This window comes from Mycteria americana, chromosome 1, assembly GCF_035582795.1.
Source record: "Mycteria americana isolate JAX WOST 10 ecotype Jacksonville Zoo and Gardens chromosome 1, USCA_MyAme_1.0, whole genome shotgun sequence".
NCBI classification, from domain to species: Eukaryota; Metazoa; Chordata; class Aves; order Ciconiiformes; family Ciconiidae; genus Mycteria; species Mycteria americana.
Window position 1 is genome coordinate 22,948,482 of NC_134365.1, and position 19,441 is coordinate 22,967,922.

Genomic DNA, 19,441 nt, shown 5'->3' on the forward strand with positions numbered 1-19,441 from the left:
GATCAAGAGAAATTAAATGCACAGTATGAGCTGTTTTACTATTCAGTTATTCAGACACTTGCTTCAAGAGGTGGAGTAAATGTAGACTGAAGTAAGTCTGGCTGCCCTCCTTTCTTTTCTTAACTCTGCCATACATTTTTGTTGAAAGGGAGAATGCTTTGGCCGCACACTGAAGTGAAAAGCTACTTCACAACTGATATAAACTAAAAGAGCTGTATTAATCAGTGAATCGGCTCCAAAAGGTAGCTTCAGTGCTGCTTCTTCAGTAAAATAATTAAATGGTTTTTTCATGACTGTGAACAGTGCATTCTTCTTTTGAGAAATCCACATAGTTTGACCTTTTTTTTTTTAATGTTTTTCTCCCTCTTCTGCCAGAATGGAGTCATGTCTGGATTGATGCAAATGCTGCTTCTGAAGGTTTCTGCTCACATCACAGAACAGCTGGGAATGGCCCCAGGAGGAGAATTCAGGGAGGCTTTCAAAGAGGTGCGAACTTGAAACGGTTTTTCTGAGGTCAGATTATTGGCCTTTTGCTCCCAGAGTCAAACTAAATAGAACCATTTGTTAGTGACTAGAAAAGAGCATTCTGGCCATACTTGTGCTGAAGCCTGTGAAGTAGTAAGAATCATCTTCAGCTTCTAAGTGTACTCAAAATTAGAGGTTTGTAGCCCTAAGTGGCATGAAAGCAACTCCAAAAAGGCTTCAGATGATAAAGGTTTTTCCTGATTATATTTCTGATGGCATTTGTTTTCATTAATAACTTATGTATTTTGTTCCTGTTAAATAATTATTTTTTTAATTCTGGATATGGATCCTGGTCCCACTGTTGGTGGTGTCAGGGTTTCAGACTGTGAAAACCAACTCTAAGGCATTAATTAGATCCAACACATTCATGTAAAAAGATTGGGGAAGTGAAATATCTGACTGGTCTGTTAGTCCTATCTGGCCTTCTAACATTCTCTTTTGTACTGCTGCCAGCTGTGATACTGGGAAGTAAATAGTACAACTTCTGTGTATCACAGCTACTCTTTTTTTATTGTCTGGGAATACTGAGACATTATTTTCACTGTATGTGTCCACCTTGCAGAATGTATCTTGCTATTTTTATGCAAATTAGGTATTAGTAAGGAAATCTGAGATAACATAGCTGTTAAAGAATCTGGAATAATTTGGTGCATTTATCCTTAATAAAAAGAAACCTGTTTCAAGGCTTATTTTCCTCAGCATTCCAGGCAAGAGTGGAACATTTTAAGCGTTTCCCATTTTAAGTGGGAAAGAAAAATATATATATATTACCTCTGTCCTGTTCTAAAGTGGTTGTTTAAAATTTTTGAACAGGTATGTGTAGGAAAGAATTTTCTAGAAATTCTGTACTGTACTAAAATTTGTCAGTCTAAGTTACAGCGAAGTCTTACCCCACATTGTTGTGTGGTATCTGGCATCAGTTCTTGTTTCATAAGCTCCCTCTTGAATATATTTTACCCTGAGAAACTGATAGGTTAGTGATCCTGACACATCCTAGGTAAAAGCAAAATGACCACAGTTGTTTCACCTTAGACTTTATTCAGACCCAGATAGATATTGAGCCCCATCTGTTCACCTTAAGTAGTCATAAACAGGAGCTTTCTGCTTAGGTAAAAGTAGCCTAAAGAGGGTGGCATTACAACTTAATGTTTGTACTGTAATACCTACTGCATCTTGTAGCTGATGTATTCCTGTATGAAGTAGCATTTTGGAAATTTTATTTACTGCAAAGCCAGAATATTTTTTTATGTTGAAGTATGACACTACTGGCTCTTTTTTAAGATACCTTGTATAACACAATAAAACAAACGTTCTCTTAATAAGGATGCGTACTGTGCTGCAGTATGGAATGTTGGCTAGTGATTTGTATCTTTTCTTTCAGGCCAGTAAAGTACCTTTCTGTAAATTCCATCTTGGAGACCGACCCATCCCTGTTACATTTAAGAGAGCAATTGCTGCACTTTCTTTCTGGCAAAAAGTCAAGCTCGCCTGGGGTCTTTGCTTCTTATCTGACCCAATCAGGTATGAATAAGCATCCCATATGTTTATCGGGGTAAAATGTTCAATTCTTCAGTTTGACTTTAGTACAAGCTGGAAGTCCTCAGTAACCAGCCTGATACAGTGAAACTTAAAGTTAGTGAGAAGGATAAATACACAAACTACCCTGCAATAATCTGTATTTTTGAAAAGAAAGCTGGCTTGCTGATCTTTTTCCAGCTCTTTATTTAATTGTCTTTTGATACACTACTTCCAGGTAAAGTGAAAGATTTGGTGCTGGAGAGTTCCTAGTGCACTTAAGAGAACACTTTTTTTTTTTTAATTTTTATGCTGAAAATAAAATCTTTCCCACTACTGTATGTGGATATTGTAAATAGAAGAGAGTAGGGCCTCGGTATGCTAATTTATACCTCCTTAAGATTTCCAAAGGACTTGAGCCTGCTATGCTAAGTCACATCTGAATCAGGGCAGCTTGAGAACTGAATCTGCTGTCTCAGCAGATTTTCAGAACAAGAGAAAACGTTTAAAGTTTGTGGACAACATGTGGACTCTTAATGATTATTGCCTTTATAAAGGGACATTGTTAGAAACCTTTGCCATACGATAATATTTCTGACAGCTATTCTCTTGCTCAGTTTGGTTTCCCCTTCAGAGACATCCCTGTGCCAAGTTTGCTTCCTCTTTCCACAAGTAGGTGTGCGATAACTTGCTTGAACTGGGTGAGAACACATGCACAGCTGTCCTCTTAATTTGTCTGCTCCTACCAGATTCACAGTGGTGGGAGGCTTGCCAGAAACAGGTTCCCTGTGCATGTGGTCCCTGAATCTCAGTGCCTCTCATACCCTGTGACCAGAGCTCTGCACAGCTCATGAAGTGATCTGTAGCATTTTTTCCAGGCTTTTAAAATTAGGCCAGGGCTCAAACTGTAGTCTGGTCAATCAAACCTTCCGTTTTCCAGTTTTAGCATTTACTTAATTGTCCTTTCATGTAAATACTTGCCATTACATTCATCTGTAAAATGAGTTTGACCATCCCTCAATCCATTAACTACAGTTCATGCACAAAGTAAGTTTTCTACACTTACTAGTCTAATACCAGCATGAAACTATTTGCAGGCTTTTGGGGGTCATTGGAGGATATATTTCTTTGCAACTTCTCCCATTCTTTTATCCATCCTAAGAACATTTTGGTTTTCAACTGCAATATTAAGATAATTACGGGATATGCACACTAGCTTCCCATTGAAGCTTGGACATAACATCTCAGTTGTTGTTGTGTAATTGATTGATCTGCTAAGTTGATTTTTAAAAGTAATATGTGGGTAGGGGTTGAAAAGGAAAAGTGTTTAGAATTGGGAAGTTGTTGGGGGCAGGGGGGTATTGTGCACCCAGCCATCAACATGAGCTTCTACAGAAAACAGAGTAATAATTCAGCATCAAATTTGTGTCAGTCTGATAGCTTTTCTAGGATCTGTTGAAAGCTAGCAATGCATTTCTCCTTTTGGTTGTCCCTGTTGACACTTGTAGTGTCCTTTTCATCTTGGAAACTAAAGAAAGCATGTTTGGTATCATTCTTCAGTAGACAGTGGTGCAAAACCAGATGATTCTGTTGCCACAAACTATGACTATACCACAGCTGTGGGTGCAAACAGAAGGTTAACAGCACCTATGAAAAATATAAAAGCTCATTGCATCTACTCCTGCAGTTTTTATTTGCTTATTTCCTGCCCATTTCTTATTCTTCTGTTCAGGGAATTGATTTATAACTTTGACTTCCCTGCTGAAGACCTGTGATTGACACTAGGAACCTGCAGAACTCTTTCCATCCCCTCAGACTGTGCCTTACAGCGTGCTTTTTTTGTTCTTTAAATAGAGCCCCTGTGTGTTCAGTGATCAGATCTGCTTCCTCAGGAGTGCTCTGGGTTGCCTCTTCTAAGCTTATTAATATACACTGAAAGTGGGGCACCATGATAACTATTTCCTTTGAAGCCCAAGTGCTTTTGCTCAGTTAAGTTGTCAGCTTTCAGACTGGGAAGGGTGAAAATCCAGTTGCACTGCCTTAAAGGCAAGTGACCTCTCTTCTTTCCCTTTCCCTCGCTGTAGAGGCATTGTTAGGTATCCAGTTTTACAGGTTTAGGGAGTTCGTTTTGCTTTTGAAGGGGAGAACTGGGGGAGGAGAATTGTAGAGTGTGAGTTTATGTGAATAATGTGTATAATACCCAATTGGTTTTATTCATTAGTTTGTCTGTACTGAGCTTTAAAAGCATAACAGATACTGAGAAAACTTACTTTTCTTTCAGTAAAGATGATGTGGAGAAATGCAAACAGAAGGATTTACTGGAGCAAATGATGGCAGAAATGATTGGAGAATTTCCTGATCTTCATCGAACGATTGTCTCGGAACGAGATATTTACTTGACCTACATGCTGAAGCAAGCAGCAAAGCAGATAGAACTACCTCGAGCTTCAGAAGGTAATGGTTTTAAAGCAGATACCATAAGTTCTTTGTGTGCTAGTCCAAGGTTCAGTTCTTGTCAGGAAATCTGGGAAGTTATGTTCATGTGTGCCACATATCACATAAGATTACAGTGCTTAAACAATGAAAAAGGGATATTGCTCTTCGTTGCAACCACCTATAGAAGTAGATAATTTTTGTAGAGCAGTAGATTACAAAGTATGATTCCTTTCTTATTGTGCTGTTTAAAACTGGAAAATACTAATTAGCCTGACAACTTTTTCAAAAGGCAGGCATGTGGTGTCGCAGCACAGGACAGTCTAGACTTATGTTGCCTATCTTGCTTCCACCTTGTTACCTCACCAAATTCATTTTCATCACTAGCTGCTCAGGAACACATTTCTTGCTTGAAACGTGTGGCTCTGCATGTTTCAGCAAGGTATAAGCATACAGAATAATTGTATTTCTCTAGCCTTTGGAAGTATTTTGCTGCTGTATGTGATGTGCATGCCCTTCCTATATATAAGCATACTGAGGTATGGGTTACCTCTTATTTGCTGTCTTAAGATACTGTTTATAATCACTTCAGTGCAGACCTGTGGCACTGTCTTGTGATTGAAAAAATAGCGAGGGGATTGTACTTGTGTTCTTGTATCTCCCTTGCCTAATATTACCTCAATGGTGCCTTCATAAAGTTTGTCCACACACAGTTATTTCCTGTGAGCTCAGTTGATACAGCTGAAGGAGGCACAGATGCATTCAGTTACTTGGTCCAAAGAGCAGGCTGAAAATTTAGTTTTATTGTTGGTCTTGGCTGGGTCATGAGCCACAAGAGGAATTGTTTAGCAATTCCCCTGCTCTTCCCCCCCCCCCCTTAAATCTGCCGCCTTAAAAGCTCAGTCTCTGGATCACTGGCTTAGGGATTGCCTATGAAACTGGAAGAGGTTTATGTGCATTATGAAGGACTTAATAGAAGATGGGACCATAAAAGACAAGAACGTGAGGGACTACCTGACTGATAGTCATGTGTCTCAGTCTCTTAGTTAACAAGAGACAATGTCAGAGACAGTTTTGTTTAGAAGCTGTGCATTTGTTATATACATATAATCTGTTCTATGCATTCATGCTCATGAGAGACAAAAAGAAAAAAGGGGAAAAAAAAAAAGGCAAATTATATACTTAAGATTCCTAGTAAAATACAAAACCGCACAATTCAAATGAGTAGAAATAGGGCATCACCACCATTGTCCAAATCATTTGCTATTATGGGGACATAGTAAGGGGAAATTCTTGGACACTGTTTGCAGGACTCAAATATACTTTTGGTCTGATATATTCCTAAACTAGGTCTGATTTATTCCTAGCCTTTGTCTGACTCCTGGGTGAACTCTTCCGAAGAGCTTGCAAATGAAACTTTCACATTTAGTTTTTCGTTCTATCTTTACTCCACACAAAATATTCTGAGAGGGATAAAAGTTTCTTGCAGGACTAAGTTTCAGGCAGGGATTCAAACATTACGGTGTCATCTTTGAATCCTGCCCAGAAGCAGACAGGAACATACGGGTGGAGGTTGAAGCGGATGTGATGTGCTGTGGACAGCCCATTCTGCTGAGGTGCCGTGCTCTGCCTCTGTTGTAGTTGCAGCTCTGATTTAGAGCAACCCTAGAATAGGCTGAGAAAAGGCAAGTCCAAAGAAATAACTTGGAAAATGTGTGTAATAGTTCTAGTGTTTTCAATACAGTTTTGTTTCATTTCAAGGGGAGCTGCTTTTCAAATTTTTTTACTTATTCCTGGAAAAATCAAGGGATATTTAAAGCAAGACAGTGGCTTACTCACATTTTGTATTTATGTATTATATTTATGTATAACTTTCCACATAGGAAAGCAGCCTGATTACTATTACTTAGAAAGTTTTCTGTGAATTATTTTTATTGTGGCGTGGTGCCATTTTTTCATTGGGGGAGAAGTAATCCGAAAACTTTCACGAACAACATTTTAACTTCCACTGGGTGTTGTGGAATTTGGATGGTAGATGGGAGGTGAGGGTGAGAGCCGGCACGTGTTGCAGTGGTGTAATGGTGACTGGCTCGCTGCTGCACATGAATGGTACGGGTTTTGCTGTTACTTGCTGAGGCCAGGTCTGTAACAGTAGACTTAACAGGGGCAGGTGTGGTCTCGAGTGCTGTTTCCAGTTGTTCATTCTGCTTGTTAGCCCAGGTCTTGGTACAATTTGCACGTGTGCCAGCTGCTGCTGTCCAAAGTGGTGGAGAAAGTTCTCTGTTCAGGAGATAGCAAAGACCAGGACTGCTCCTGGTCTCCGTACAGAAGCAAAGACCAGGCTGCTCCTGGTCTCCTGTACACATGCAGGGAAGGAAAGAAATTAATTTAGCTTGCATCTGCTGAGCCTCTCACCCTGAGGATGGAGTGTGAGCCCTGGCCAGGTCTGTTTACCGAAACAAACGTTTCCTGAAAATCCAGAAACTGTGCTGATGTTTTTCAGACTTTCAACATAAGAGGCAGTAGGTGAGATGAGTATTAACTTTTAGTATGTAACAGAGTTTTAATATCTAATAGTAAGAGTCCCTACCCCTTGGAAAATTCGATTTTGTAATTTCACACATTACCTATTTATTTATAGCTTGAAATTAGTTCTTTTACCAATGTGTTCCTTTCTCTCCATCTCTCTTTCAGCTGAACCTAGAAAATATATCCCAGCTGTTGTAGTTGGTGTTGTTGGGATGGGTCATGTACCTGGAATTGAAAAGAACTGGAACTCTGACTTAAACATCCAGGAAATAATGAGGTAACAGTCATCCTTTCCTATGTGTTGACATAACAGCTTCTCTTGCTAAAAGACAGCAATAATTGGTTTGTTTGGGTTTTTTTTGGTTGTTTGTCACAGCTTGAAGAAACATCACTACTGTCATTCCTGCCCTGTCAGCTCACTGACTTGCTGTGCAGTGCTTGCAGATTGTGCTTACAGCAACGGAAAAGAAATTATCAAAGGAAAAAATTAAATAGTTGGATATTGAGGGAAGTAGAAATGAGAAGATGCCCTTGTCTAGAAAGAAAATTCATTGATCCACATTTAAGGCTTTTAAAATGAGAATTCATATGAGGGCTGTAGAAGATGGTAAAAACAAAACCAGGCTTCCAGTCTAGCTTAGGTAAATAAACTGTTGGATTGAAAGTTTTTGTTATGTCCGGACACTGCTGGCTCTGGCAAGCTTACTATCACAGCTGCTCATAGCCTAGTTTCAAGTGTATCTATATATAACATTTTTAACGTGTATACCTAAATACGGGCTGATTTAAGCCACATATCTGGTGAACTCTTGCTCCAAAGTACCTATTAAAATAGATGTATATGTTCTGTAAAAGAAGGAAGTGAAGAATCAAAAAGTTCGGGCTATGTGTATCCCATAAAGCCACAAAGGTCAGGACTTCAGCAATGTAGGAGGAGTTATAGTATGACCTGGTAGTACTGGTCTGCGATGGTTTAGGATAATAGAGCCCTTCAAATACTGGCACTTTATCTTATCACATCTGTTTACTGTGTTTACGTAAGCACCTCACCCACCTCTTCAGAGGTTCTGAAAAGACAGAAGAGACTGTGCCCCACCTAAACGGTGTGTTTAGGCATCTAAAATATGATTTAGAGAGACTTGTCCAAGAACGCAATGTACAGAAGCCCTGTCTAGCCATTTATAAGTCTTTTTCAAGGCTAAGCCTCACCTGGAGTCACAAACTAGATGTCTGTATTCCTCTGCACTCTTGCAAATAACCTGTAAAATGAGGTTGCCCAAATACATACAATTGTATGGTTAATGTTGGTTGCATCATTGACGTTACAGAACTGAATGGCCGAAACCCTGACTAAGTGTATTCAAGTTTACAAAGAGGGTCTTTTTATCAAAGTTTAGACTCTTTGACTTGTCTTTACCATATCAGTGCCATAACTAAGTGGAATGGTTACCAGAATCTTTCATAAAACATTAATATCGCATTAACTTGACTTTCTAAAATAATATGAAGCAAATTACATTCATAAAATTACTGTATTTGAGACTCATTTCTTGTTAAACTTTTTTACCCCTCATGCTGTCGCACTGCAGTTGCAGAGCACAGTTACGGGGGTTTTTTGTGTGTTAGTGGTTGTCACCTCTCTAAAGTGAAAAGTTTTTAAGACTTTTACAGATATTTAGTTAGGTTTTACAAGTTGCAAAGTGATCTTGAAAGTCATCTGGATAGAAACATACACATTCCTCAGACTTCCAATTTTTAAGTTCACGCATTGAACCTGACTCTAAGCAGACCTTACTATTTGCTTCAGATTGTTTTGAAATTACTTTTTTTTAAATTGCACTGAGGGACTGGAATTGAGAAAGAAGCAATAGAGAAGCATGTAAAGGTGTAAAAGGATGCAAAAGGTGTAAAGGGGATGCCTTTACACCATCCTTTGTTCAGTGTGTATGCTTTTTTAAAACTCTTCCTGTATATTCCCTTAATATGGAAAATCTTACCCATAATAACTTTGCCCTAGTTTGAACATACAGATCTAAACTCAGTCTAGTTGGTATCCTAATCTCAGCGCATCTAACCTGATTCGAGTGTGCCCATAATGTTTTTGCACTACTGTAACTGATTGCTTCTGAATACATTAGAAACATTTTCTAGATATAAATAAATGAGAACTTGTGGCTTCTTTGAAACGACATGCAGAGACCTCTGCGTCCCCTGTGAGAGGATTATCTGAGTTGCAGTGTAGGCATGCTGTGGGTGCAGGGCCAGCTGAGGTACTGCAGAGCCTGTTAGCGAAGGTGCAGGGCTACCTGTGCATGTTGCTGTGCTTTCAAAGCCAGCTTTATTTTGAAGGTAAAACTAACTGTTTGCTTCGTACACTGAGTTAATAAGACTGCTTGAAGGCAGGGGTAGACCCGGTGTGCCTGTTGTCCTCTGCCCTCCTAGTTCCAGGTGGCCAGTGCAGAGACTTCCAGGCAGCTCTGTGAAGATCTCAGAGCCAGCAATACCTGCCAGACCGGAGACAGCTTCACGTGAAGCCTCTCTGCTTTGTCTGCACTGTCCTCTATGGAGCTCTGGAGGCCAAGAGCGCTGCAGGGGCTCGGCCTCCACACGCTCGTGCTGGGCACTGCAGCTAGGCTGGTAAGCCTGCCTGGCGTCCAGGGGTGCACCTTGATGAAACACCCCCTGAATCTGTGCAGAGGCCAGCCTGGCTCCACCAGACTTACCCCTTCTGGCCGCACAAACCTGACCAGGTCCTGACACACGTTACCAAGAATATCCAAGCTCTGTTTTCCTCCATTACCCTGAATGACAGCAAGTTGACTGTACAGGTGTTGGACTCAGGCTGTGTCCTGTGTTTCTTCTGACTTTTCCTTCTGTGCACAGATACGCATACTAATATTATAAACAGTTTGACAAACAATATTAACTTCTAGTATTCTTCAAGAAGTCTTGATGTTGTCTTAGTTATTTTGATAGGGTGATGGGCAAGTCAAGGTGCATAGCCATTACAAGTGGCATCATACATAAGTGGAAAAAGCTTTATTATTATTATTATTGGGATGTAGCCCTTGAACATGAAAGAATACGTTGTTCGTTCATGACACATCTGTTGCCTGAAAGTCTCCTGCACTATAAGGGGGAAGGGGAGAAAAGATCCTTGTTTTGATTGGAAAATGCCTGTTCTTTCCAGCTATGTGGGTGTTAACGCTGTTTTATATCTTTTGCTTCAGTGTGCCTCCTCCATCAGCTTCAAGTAAGATTTTCAAATTTGTCATAAAAGCAACAGTTTTTGGACTGATGGGATATGGCTGCTACCGAATAGGTCAAAGGACAATTCAGTTTATTCTCTCAATGCCAGCAGCACAGAGCTATCTTCAGAAGCTGACAGAAATAAGGTCTCAGCATTGAACATCGAGTGGAGACACTATGTGAAGAAGGTGGCTGAAAAAGGGTGATAGAGGCAACAAATGTGAACTGGACTGAAAGAGGAGGGAGATGAGGATTCTAGTCAGACGATTGATGCTGAGCAACGCTGAATTGCTGTATAATAAAATATTTGATACTAAAGTTACACCAGCTATGATCTAATGAATAGGTTTGATTCCTGGTAAGTGTGTTGCATGAAACAACATGATTCCAGATTGAGGTAAAAGAAATATGTACGCAAATATATATATTATATATATGCATACTGTATATATAATATATATTACTGATGATGTAGTACAGACAGCTTAAAGAGTGTATGTTCATGACTTCTTTTCCAGAGGAACAGAACAACGCAAAGTAACCTAATTGGCTGCATCTGCTCTGAAGTTCAGGGACACTTGTCTTGAGTGATTCTTTGCTTTTTTTTCCTTAGGTATAATAATACCTAGTGGTTGTTTCTGGTGCCAGACACTTTTACACATAATTTAGAAGGACATCTTCTCAATGTGTGTTTTATACTTAAAACATTTAGGCTTTTTTAAACTTAAGAGCTTTCCAAAAGTTTCACAATTGTACAGGCTGTCATACGTACACTGCTAAAATTTTTTACAAGCCTTACTGAAGAACAGGAACGTTGCCTTTAGATTGCATCCTTTGTTACCACCACCAGTTGAATTGTCTTTCTCCTGCATAGAGAAGGTGTAGCCACGCCATCAGAACGCAATGTGGTTTGTGTCACATGTTTACAGGACACTGTGTTCCTTTAGATTAGCTTATTTAAACTGTATTATTTAGCCAAATCCTGCTGGATCCAGTATTGTAAATTTAAGAGACTAGAACTACTGTACAATTTACTTTTTCTCAGACCTTTCATTATTGGGACAAGAAGTCTGGAATTGATAGTACCTGCCCCTCATTTTTGATACATGAAAATATTTTATTTATCAATGTAATTTCTCAGTGGATTAATATTTTAATCTATTTAATAGAAAAGCAGTGTTCAGTTTAGTTTTTCAAACTAGCTGTAGCATTTTATTTGGATTACCTGCTGTTTATACATAGAATTATGGGTACTTCAAACTGCTGTGATTTGTCTTAATTATCCAGGACAGCCATCCATCATCGATATATATATTTTTTTTTTAATCCTAGGTTCATATTTCATAGGAATCTTTTTGGTACCCTTTATACAGGATTGTCAATGATTGTAAAGTGTCCTCTGCAATCAGCTAGTCCCAGTTCAACAATACAAATAACTGTAATTGTCATATCAAAGTTTTAACCTGATGTATTTGAATGGAAGAGTCCCATTTGCTCCTCAGGCTCATATACAGTTGCTCATCACTTAAAGTGAAGTTTTTATCTGTATTAATTTCTTTTGGGAATGAAAGATAGGAACCAGTGTGTGAGGCAGGAGGAGGAAAAGGTGACGTTGTGTTTTGTGTTTCTTTGTTTCCAGTTGGTTCAATAAAATCAACAAACCGCTTTTAATAGGGTGTATTTCCAAAGCCTTGTGTTGGAAATCGTCCCATACAGTCTATTGTTTGCTGAAAGTATGTACATGTAATCTTCTGTGCAGTGTTGTCTTTTTCAAGCTTTTTTAATGAAATTAAGGGTCTAATGCTCCTCTCTGTGATGGCATTGACTTTGCTGGGAGCTGGTCTGTCCATGCAACCTGATGCTTTTCTGCCTTGCACTTTTAAAATTTTATGAGTCCCACTGCAGCAAATCATTTAAGTGCATGTTTCTCTTTAAACCTATTAAATCTAACCCAATCCTGCAGAGCTCTTAAGATGATGCTAGGTGCTTTTCTGGATCTGGGCCTTACAGTTGTGCAGGGAATAAACCTTAGCAAGTGAGAATGGCAGCAATTCACATTTCTTGGACACAAAGTGTAAATGATAATACAGAACACAGTGGAGGCGGGTCCTTTTATTTCACATCTATCAGTGCTTAAGAAACCACCAGCCATCTCTAGCAAGAGGAAAAGCAGCATTTGTACACAATTTATAGAAGACTAGAGTGACTGCTTGAATTTTGATTCCTGATTTTTTTTAAGGTTTAATGTATTGTTTACAACTAAGCAGTCCTATTTGAATAATTCTGTTATATTTTATGTACATTTTTAAAAGATGAAAGCAAAAGCTTAAGCTCATTCTTCTCCTGGCTTTACTGACTTACCAAAATATTTTGTTGGTTGTTTTTTTGAGAATTTTTAGCTGGTAGAATTCGATATATTGTTGTTTTGCTTTAAGTTATCTACAGATTTTTAAGGTATCTGCAGATCTTTTTAAAAGCTCTGTAGATCTTTGATATCTGTGCTCAGGTAATTTTACACAAAGGAAAACAAATCTAAGGTAAATTTTAGATATGAGCCTTAAACATGGGTGGGACTAATGCTAAATGATTGTCATGGAGCATTCTTGCAGACTTAATGTTTTATACTTTTTAGCCAGAAGTGATTACTGTGTAAGTTGTCCGTTCATTATTCAGTTATTCTCTCCTTAAGTCTATTGTTTCAGTCTTTTTTTACAAAGCATATCAGCAGATTCTTCAAGGAGCCTGTTTGTGGACGGAGAATTTGCAATTTATCTTCCCACTGTTGCGAACTGGCAGATCATATGCATGCGGTGTTTATTCAGTGGCACTGGAAAGCCTGATGAATTTGCAGAACTAACAATCCTATGAATCCACACACAAATGCTTAATGTTGTATATTCAATGTGTTGTACTGCTTATGTAACATAATCAGTGTTTTAGCTCCATTCTTTTCTGTTCTAGTCAGTCCTTTCAGTGTTAACAGCATCCTGTAAAATTTAAATATATGTTGAATTGTCCCAGCCCCGCCTCAACCTTATGAAGCCATACTGTATTTTTTTGGTGACATGTACATCTGTTTTATGCATTTGTACATGTGATGTAAATTTGAAGTATTTTTAACAATGTGTGCCTTTACTCTAAAGTGATTTAAAGTAAACAGCAGTATGTTCTATGATATAAAAAATAAAATATTTTAACCACCATTTCTGTTGAAGGCATTTATTTTCCTTATTAATCAGTATTTTTATTGAGAACAAACACTGGTTAGCTAGATCCTAGTACATGATAATTTCACCATCTAACACATTTTTCTGAACAGGAAGGTCAGTTGGAGTAAATACCTCCCACTGAGGGGCATCTGAGTGTAATGCTGAAGTAGGGAAACTAGTTCCTCTACCTCCCATATGTAATCTGTTATGAGAGGAAAGGATGAGTTTCCCTGCCCTACTGACATGCAGGGAGACTGACTTCTCAATGTGAGTACCCAAATTCAGAGTCCAGTTAGGCATGCCGAGTTGACTTGTTGTTGTTGTTGCTTTTCTTTTAATGTCTCTCCAGTGCTCAGTCGTGCAAGGAGCTGATGGCCTTAGTCCCAGTCCAGCAAAGTGCTCAAACACTGGCCTAACATCAGGCACAGCCACTGGTGCTTAAAGTGCTGTCCTCTGCATGGGAATTAAAGACCCTTTAAGTGGAAAAGGTGTTGAATTAGTGGCAAAAACAGTTTAATCTTTCAAATCGAGCCAGCTAAATCAATACGACCATTACTTTTAATTTAAAAAAAGCTATTAATAGAAAGACCCTGCATTCATACTGAAAGTAAGTATATATGAGAAGCTGTATTCCATACAGGTTATGTACCCCCTGAATAGTCTGCAGATTGTACACTTCGTCAGTCAGTGGTCCATACTTTTTGATCGTATGTGTGTGAAGCAAAGTGCAGTCCTGTTTTTCTTGATCAGGCAAAGTTCCCTGAAGTTGCACTTGGAGCTGCATCTGCAAAGAGCTGCTGGGTAAGCTGTTTAGGTGGAAGAAAAAAATGTTAAATACTATCATCAAATACTGTCCATGTGACTGGCAGATGACATGCTGCACAGCATGTGAGCTATCAAGCACTGCTCAGTCAGGCAGGGCTCAGTTTGCACACCCGCACACAGGGAAGGCAGCTGCCTGCTTTCGGAATGTATTGTTCACCAGTGTTACATGCATACTGCTGACCTAGGTCATGTTTATGATGTGTCTTTTCTATACCGAATAATGAACCAAATGAAAAAATTGATTTTTGAGGTGGATTAATATTGCCTGGATTTCCCCTGGAAGCTGTTACTCTGTGTGTGTATTGTAAAACATCTAAAAGGCACTGAGAAATACATCGAGTTATCTCAAAGTGCCAGGCAGTAGTGGGAACTACACATGGAAAAGAAACAACACACTGTCACTTCTGTAACTCTAAAATACTCCTGTACGTATTTTCCTGTTTCTTTCTAAAACTGAAATAAACTTTAATTTTAGACTTGAGTGCTTTGCGACTGATTTTATTGCAAGATTTGGGGTTTTTTAAGTATTTGCAGGAGAAGGGTCACTTTTCTGGCTCTGCCCGATGGACAGACTTCAGTGGAGTGCTGAGTCCTGAAATGTGCGTGGAAGACATCAACCACAGGACACAAGTAGCTCCAAAGATACACTGAAATCAGTCTACTGCCTATTCAGGTGAAAACATACAGCTGCTGTGCATATCACCACAGCAGCAGGTTTTTTGTGTCTGTATGTGAAGGGGAATGGGGAATAGCTGAAGCAGCTGTCCTGTTGAACAGGTCCTAGCTGAAGAAGCTGGTGGGGTGTTGCCTAATTATCCCCTCCCTTGTTGCTTGCCTTCTGCCTGCTGCAGTCTTACCAACGGGGAGCAAACTAAGCTTTCTATACTCCGGGGAGGTGACAGCAGCAAATACAGGGCTAGCCTTGTCCTCACTCCCAGTAGAGAAAAGGGTGGCAACTGGGGGGGTGTGTGCTCTTTTCCAGCGCAAGACGTTGCCCTTGGGTCCTGCCACCTGACTCTGGCTCCTTCTCAGGTAGCTCTGTGCTGGGGGTGGCTGTGGTGCAAAGCGAGGAAACGCTTGCTTTTGCTTGTTTGATGATTTGTCTGTTGGTTCATTTAGTACTGTATGGGGAAGCTCTAGTGGTGTCCAAGGGGGGAAGAGATGCATGCTGCCACTTTCACACTTGCCTCATCCAAGATACTTGGTGCCAGTGCATCAAGACTGATGCATGAGGGAAAGTGGAATGAATCGGACTTAGGCAGAAAAGGCTTAAAAAAAAAAAAAGGCTCTGTTATACACTTCTTTCCCTTTGAGTAGGTTGTGTCTCCTCCCAGCTAGGTGACATTCTTTCAGTGGTAAAATGTCCCTGCTTTTGGCCACAGAGATGACTCACAAACTGGGCAGAGTAATGAAGAGTGACATTTTGATTAAAGCGTGGTGGTTATTAAGGCGCCCTGTCTCTGCAGGGACCCAGCTGGTCACCTGCCATCCTCAGGGCCAGCGGGAGGATTTGCCCAGTCCCTGGGGCTACGTGCGGCCCAGGCTGGCAGGGCCGCTCCCCGCTTTGCCCTGGAGCGAGGGCAGCAGTTCCAGGTGTGCAGCGGCCGCCAGCCAGCATCCCCGGCCGCCAGCCAGCATCCCCGGCCGCCTCCCTGCATCTCCCTCTTGCCCCCCGCCTCGTGATTACAGCCCGGGTGCTTTGGAGCCGAGACCCAGCCTTCCGGTTTTATCTTGCCTTCTGATTTAGCTGGAAAATACGAGTAATAGTAATAATTTAGTGCCATCTACCGACTGCAGATGGTTTACCCGCTACGTCTGTTTTTAAGTGGAGGTGTCTCCCGGACCCTGAGGCTATTCTTCAGAGAAGGTAAGTGTGCATACCTTGGAGAGGTTTGGTTTTGACTCACTGATACGGTACCTGATATTAACTGAAATGACACAAAACCAGAGCATGCTGAATAATTACTGACTTGTAGTATACACCCATTTCTCTTTCTTGTTGTGATTGTATTGATGCTTGAGAGGCAGATTCTTGATGAATCAGCAATAACATATTAACCTTCACTTAAAAAAAAATTAAGCATCTGCCAAAAAGCATGATTATGTTGCTTCTAGGGTACTTTATGGAAAATAGAGAATTACATTGCTAGAGAAGAACATCCTTATTACACCTTAATTTTACTCTTTTCTAAGAATCATGATTTTAAAACAACTGAAGTTAGCGTGGATTGCTTCATTTGTAACATTTCAAGGATAGACTTAATTTGCCCATCATGTAAGATCCAACCTCAGCAGACCTTTACTCTCATACTTCTAAAAGTTCAGCATATTTTTGTTTGTTGTGTGAAGGGACTGCTGCTCTTCTAAGGCAGCTGGAGACTCTGTGGGCTTCTCACCCAAAACCACATCTACCATGACCACCCTGGCAGGCTCTTGATGCAGCTCTTTAACGTGGGGCAGAGCAGGAGGACTTGGGGAACCTGCAGTAGCCTTGACAGTTCATCATGGTTATCAGCAATTTCTGCCTGGCCACCACATGCATGGATTTGTACCTCTCTGTGCACAGGCAGGCCAATAATGGCATTCCTGGGCATGTGGCAGTCAGTCCTTGTCCTACACATACTCTCTGGGATGCCCAGGCCTGTTAAAGGAAGGCTTATGACAGGCAGCACTTCCATGGCATGGACCACAGCTCTGTGACTGTGCCAAGGTGTGGTTCCCCTTTTCAGACCAGTTACCCAAGACATAACTGAGACACACTGTTTATTGACTGGTGAACACACTATGAGGAAACTTGCAAAACAGAAAGATAATCAATAACCTAAGTAAGTACCATACCACTGATCAAGTTACATATTTATGCAAACCATAAGGCACAGCTATGAAGTTACAAGCTCTTGATCTCAGATCTAATGAGTCTCACACACAGCCAACCCTCAACGACAGTTTTGTAAGTCCCAAGGTGCAGGTTTGTCCCCCCACACCACAACATACAGCCAGAGACCTGATAGAACAAGTCCAGTGGGTTATCCCAGGCAATGCCTTCCAGGGCTTGAGTCTGCAGGTCAGTGTTGCTACCAGCCATAGGTGTCCACACTCCTACCACCAGCAGGAGCCCCCTGGTCTTCTTCAGTGGACCTCATACATCATCCTTCATTCTTCAGCATCAGAGCCCATCTTTTTGCCACCTCCTCTCTTCCACCCAAATCCCTCCCAAATAAACAACCTGCCCCCGATTAGTTCCTCCCCCTTGGTCCTGGTTTTGCTACAGCCATACCTAACTGTAGTACTTCTGATGCCATTACCCAGGCAGTCGCAGCCTTACGCAGTGTTACTGGCAGGAATATCCACTGTGGGTAGCCTGGCTCCTCACGACTCCCCCATGGTTGCCCCATTCGGTTTAGTTTACCTCCTGCGATTACTCGACACAACTATTTCACATTAGCCTTGATCCCTGTGCAAGCTGACCAAGCACTAGCAGGACCTTATCTGGCAGTTTACATACTGGAGAGCAGCAGCAGAGGCACTTGTTTGTGACCCTTCTGCCAGTGCTGCTGGGGCCTTGGCTTTGTGGGACTGCATGCTCCAGCAGGACCTCTTGCTCACAAGCCACCCCCTGGTCTGCCTGACCTCCTCCGAGGGCATTCAGACCACCATGTGTTCATAAGCTCAATCCCTTCCAGCTGGAAGCCACCACAACTGCTAGGCTAGATGTTCAACACATAAGATGTTCAACTGGGCATGTGAGCACACTCTTTCCTTTTGAAACAAGCAAAGCATATACAGAAGGATAAAGAACAACACAACTTCTATCATAAGTAGCAACAAGTAAAGGATTAAGTGCATTAAGTGCTGCATAGCAGTAGCTTTTGGAAACCAACCCATGGATATGTCATACCAACAACGTATAGTTCACAATTTCAGACTCTGACTGTTCTGTTCCATTCAGTCTGTCAGAACTGTGAAGGTTCTGACAGTTCCTTACTTGCCAAGGTGGTCCTCAGGCTTGCAGCTTGCTGTCTGCTCTCCAGTTTCTGGGCTCCCTTCTGTATGCTGTCATGTTGTCTGAACACCTCACCCCAGCGAGGCCTTGCAGCTCCCAGACAGACATCATTAGTCTCTTGGTCGGGAACAAAACCCTGCTTTTGAGAACAGGCAAATGAATGTACACCACTAACGCATGCAATGCCACATCTTTGGTCTTCTCCTGGAGCCACAGAGATCATGTTATCCTCCCACTGTCCCAATACAGGTGAGGCGACGCATACACAGTCCGTGCTGTTAGCAAACACCACCAGTGTTCCCACGCTGACTTGCTCCCCTGATGTGGGACAACTGCCTCCTGTGGTCCACAACCTACCACACAGAACTAGTACATTCATTTCATTTAGTTGTGCATTTGCAACAGCAGTGGTGAAACTTCCCTTGTAATACGGGATCTTTGTTGTACTACCCATGAGAACAGAGCTAATCCAACTGAAAAAGCTGTTTTAACAGCTAACAATCAAGCTCGAGTACAATAGATAATTATTGAATTTAATCCCTTATAGTTTGTTGGTTTGTTTTGGTTTTTTAACTTGGCAGTTGATTTTACCACATGCCGCATTTGGATATCCCAGGTACTTACCATTGCTGTTGCATCAAAGAACAGTCTGAAGTTTGTTACCTATTTACCTTGTATATGATTCAAAATTGCTGCCATTTTCATAGAATGAATCACAGAATGGTTGAGGTTGGAAGGGATGTCTTGAGATCATCTGGTCCAACCCCCTGCTCAAGTAGGGTCACCTAGAGCTGGTTGCTCAGGACTGTCTCCAGACAGCTTTTTAGTATCTCCAGGGACAGAGACTTCACAATCGTAAGAGAGGCACAATGCATGTATGTACAGGTCACACTCTGGATGTATTATAGAATAGTTCATGCCTCACATATCAATTCCCCTTCTCTTTCCCCATCTTACAGGATTAATATGGATACTGTCCTACAGGGTTTGTGGATGGTGTGATTTTAGCTTTGGATATGCTCAGTGGCCAAAACTAAATCTGCACCATCTGAACAATTAAGAGCACATCAGGCAATACAACTGCATCCCCCTATTATTACACTGGTTGCAAAGGTACCATTTATATCCCATGCAACTTCTGCTGCTGTCCCAT

General features: G+C 41.0%; 1 protein-coding gene across 4 annotated transcripts in view; it reads left to right on the forward strand.

The window, feature by feature from the left end:
- TRABD (TraB domain containing) overlaps positions 1-13,466 on the forward strand; it is a 36,130-nt gene extending 22,664 nt beyond the window's left edge. For 2 of the 4 annotated variants that reach the window (XM_075492795.1, XM_075492811.1), the window contains 5 exons: positions 376-486; positions 1,907-2,046; positions 4,322-4,494; positions 7,168-7,279; positions 10,233-13,458. In XM_075492795.1, coding sequence (XP_075348910.1) covers positions 376-486; positions 1,907-2,046; positions 4,322-4,494; positions 7,168-7,279; positions 10,233-10,410 — 714 coding nt within the window. In that variant the 3' untranslated portion in view covers positions 10,411-13,458. Of the gene's footprint in view, positions 1-375; positions 487-1,906; positions 2,047-4,321; positions 4,495-7,167; positions 7,280-10,232 lie in introns of all 4 variants that reach the window. The other 2 variants (XM_075492786.1, XM_075492803.1) reach the window with 2 other exon arrangements.
- The last annotated feature ends 5,975 nt before the right edge of the window (positions 13,467-19,441 follow it).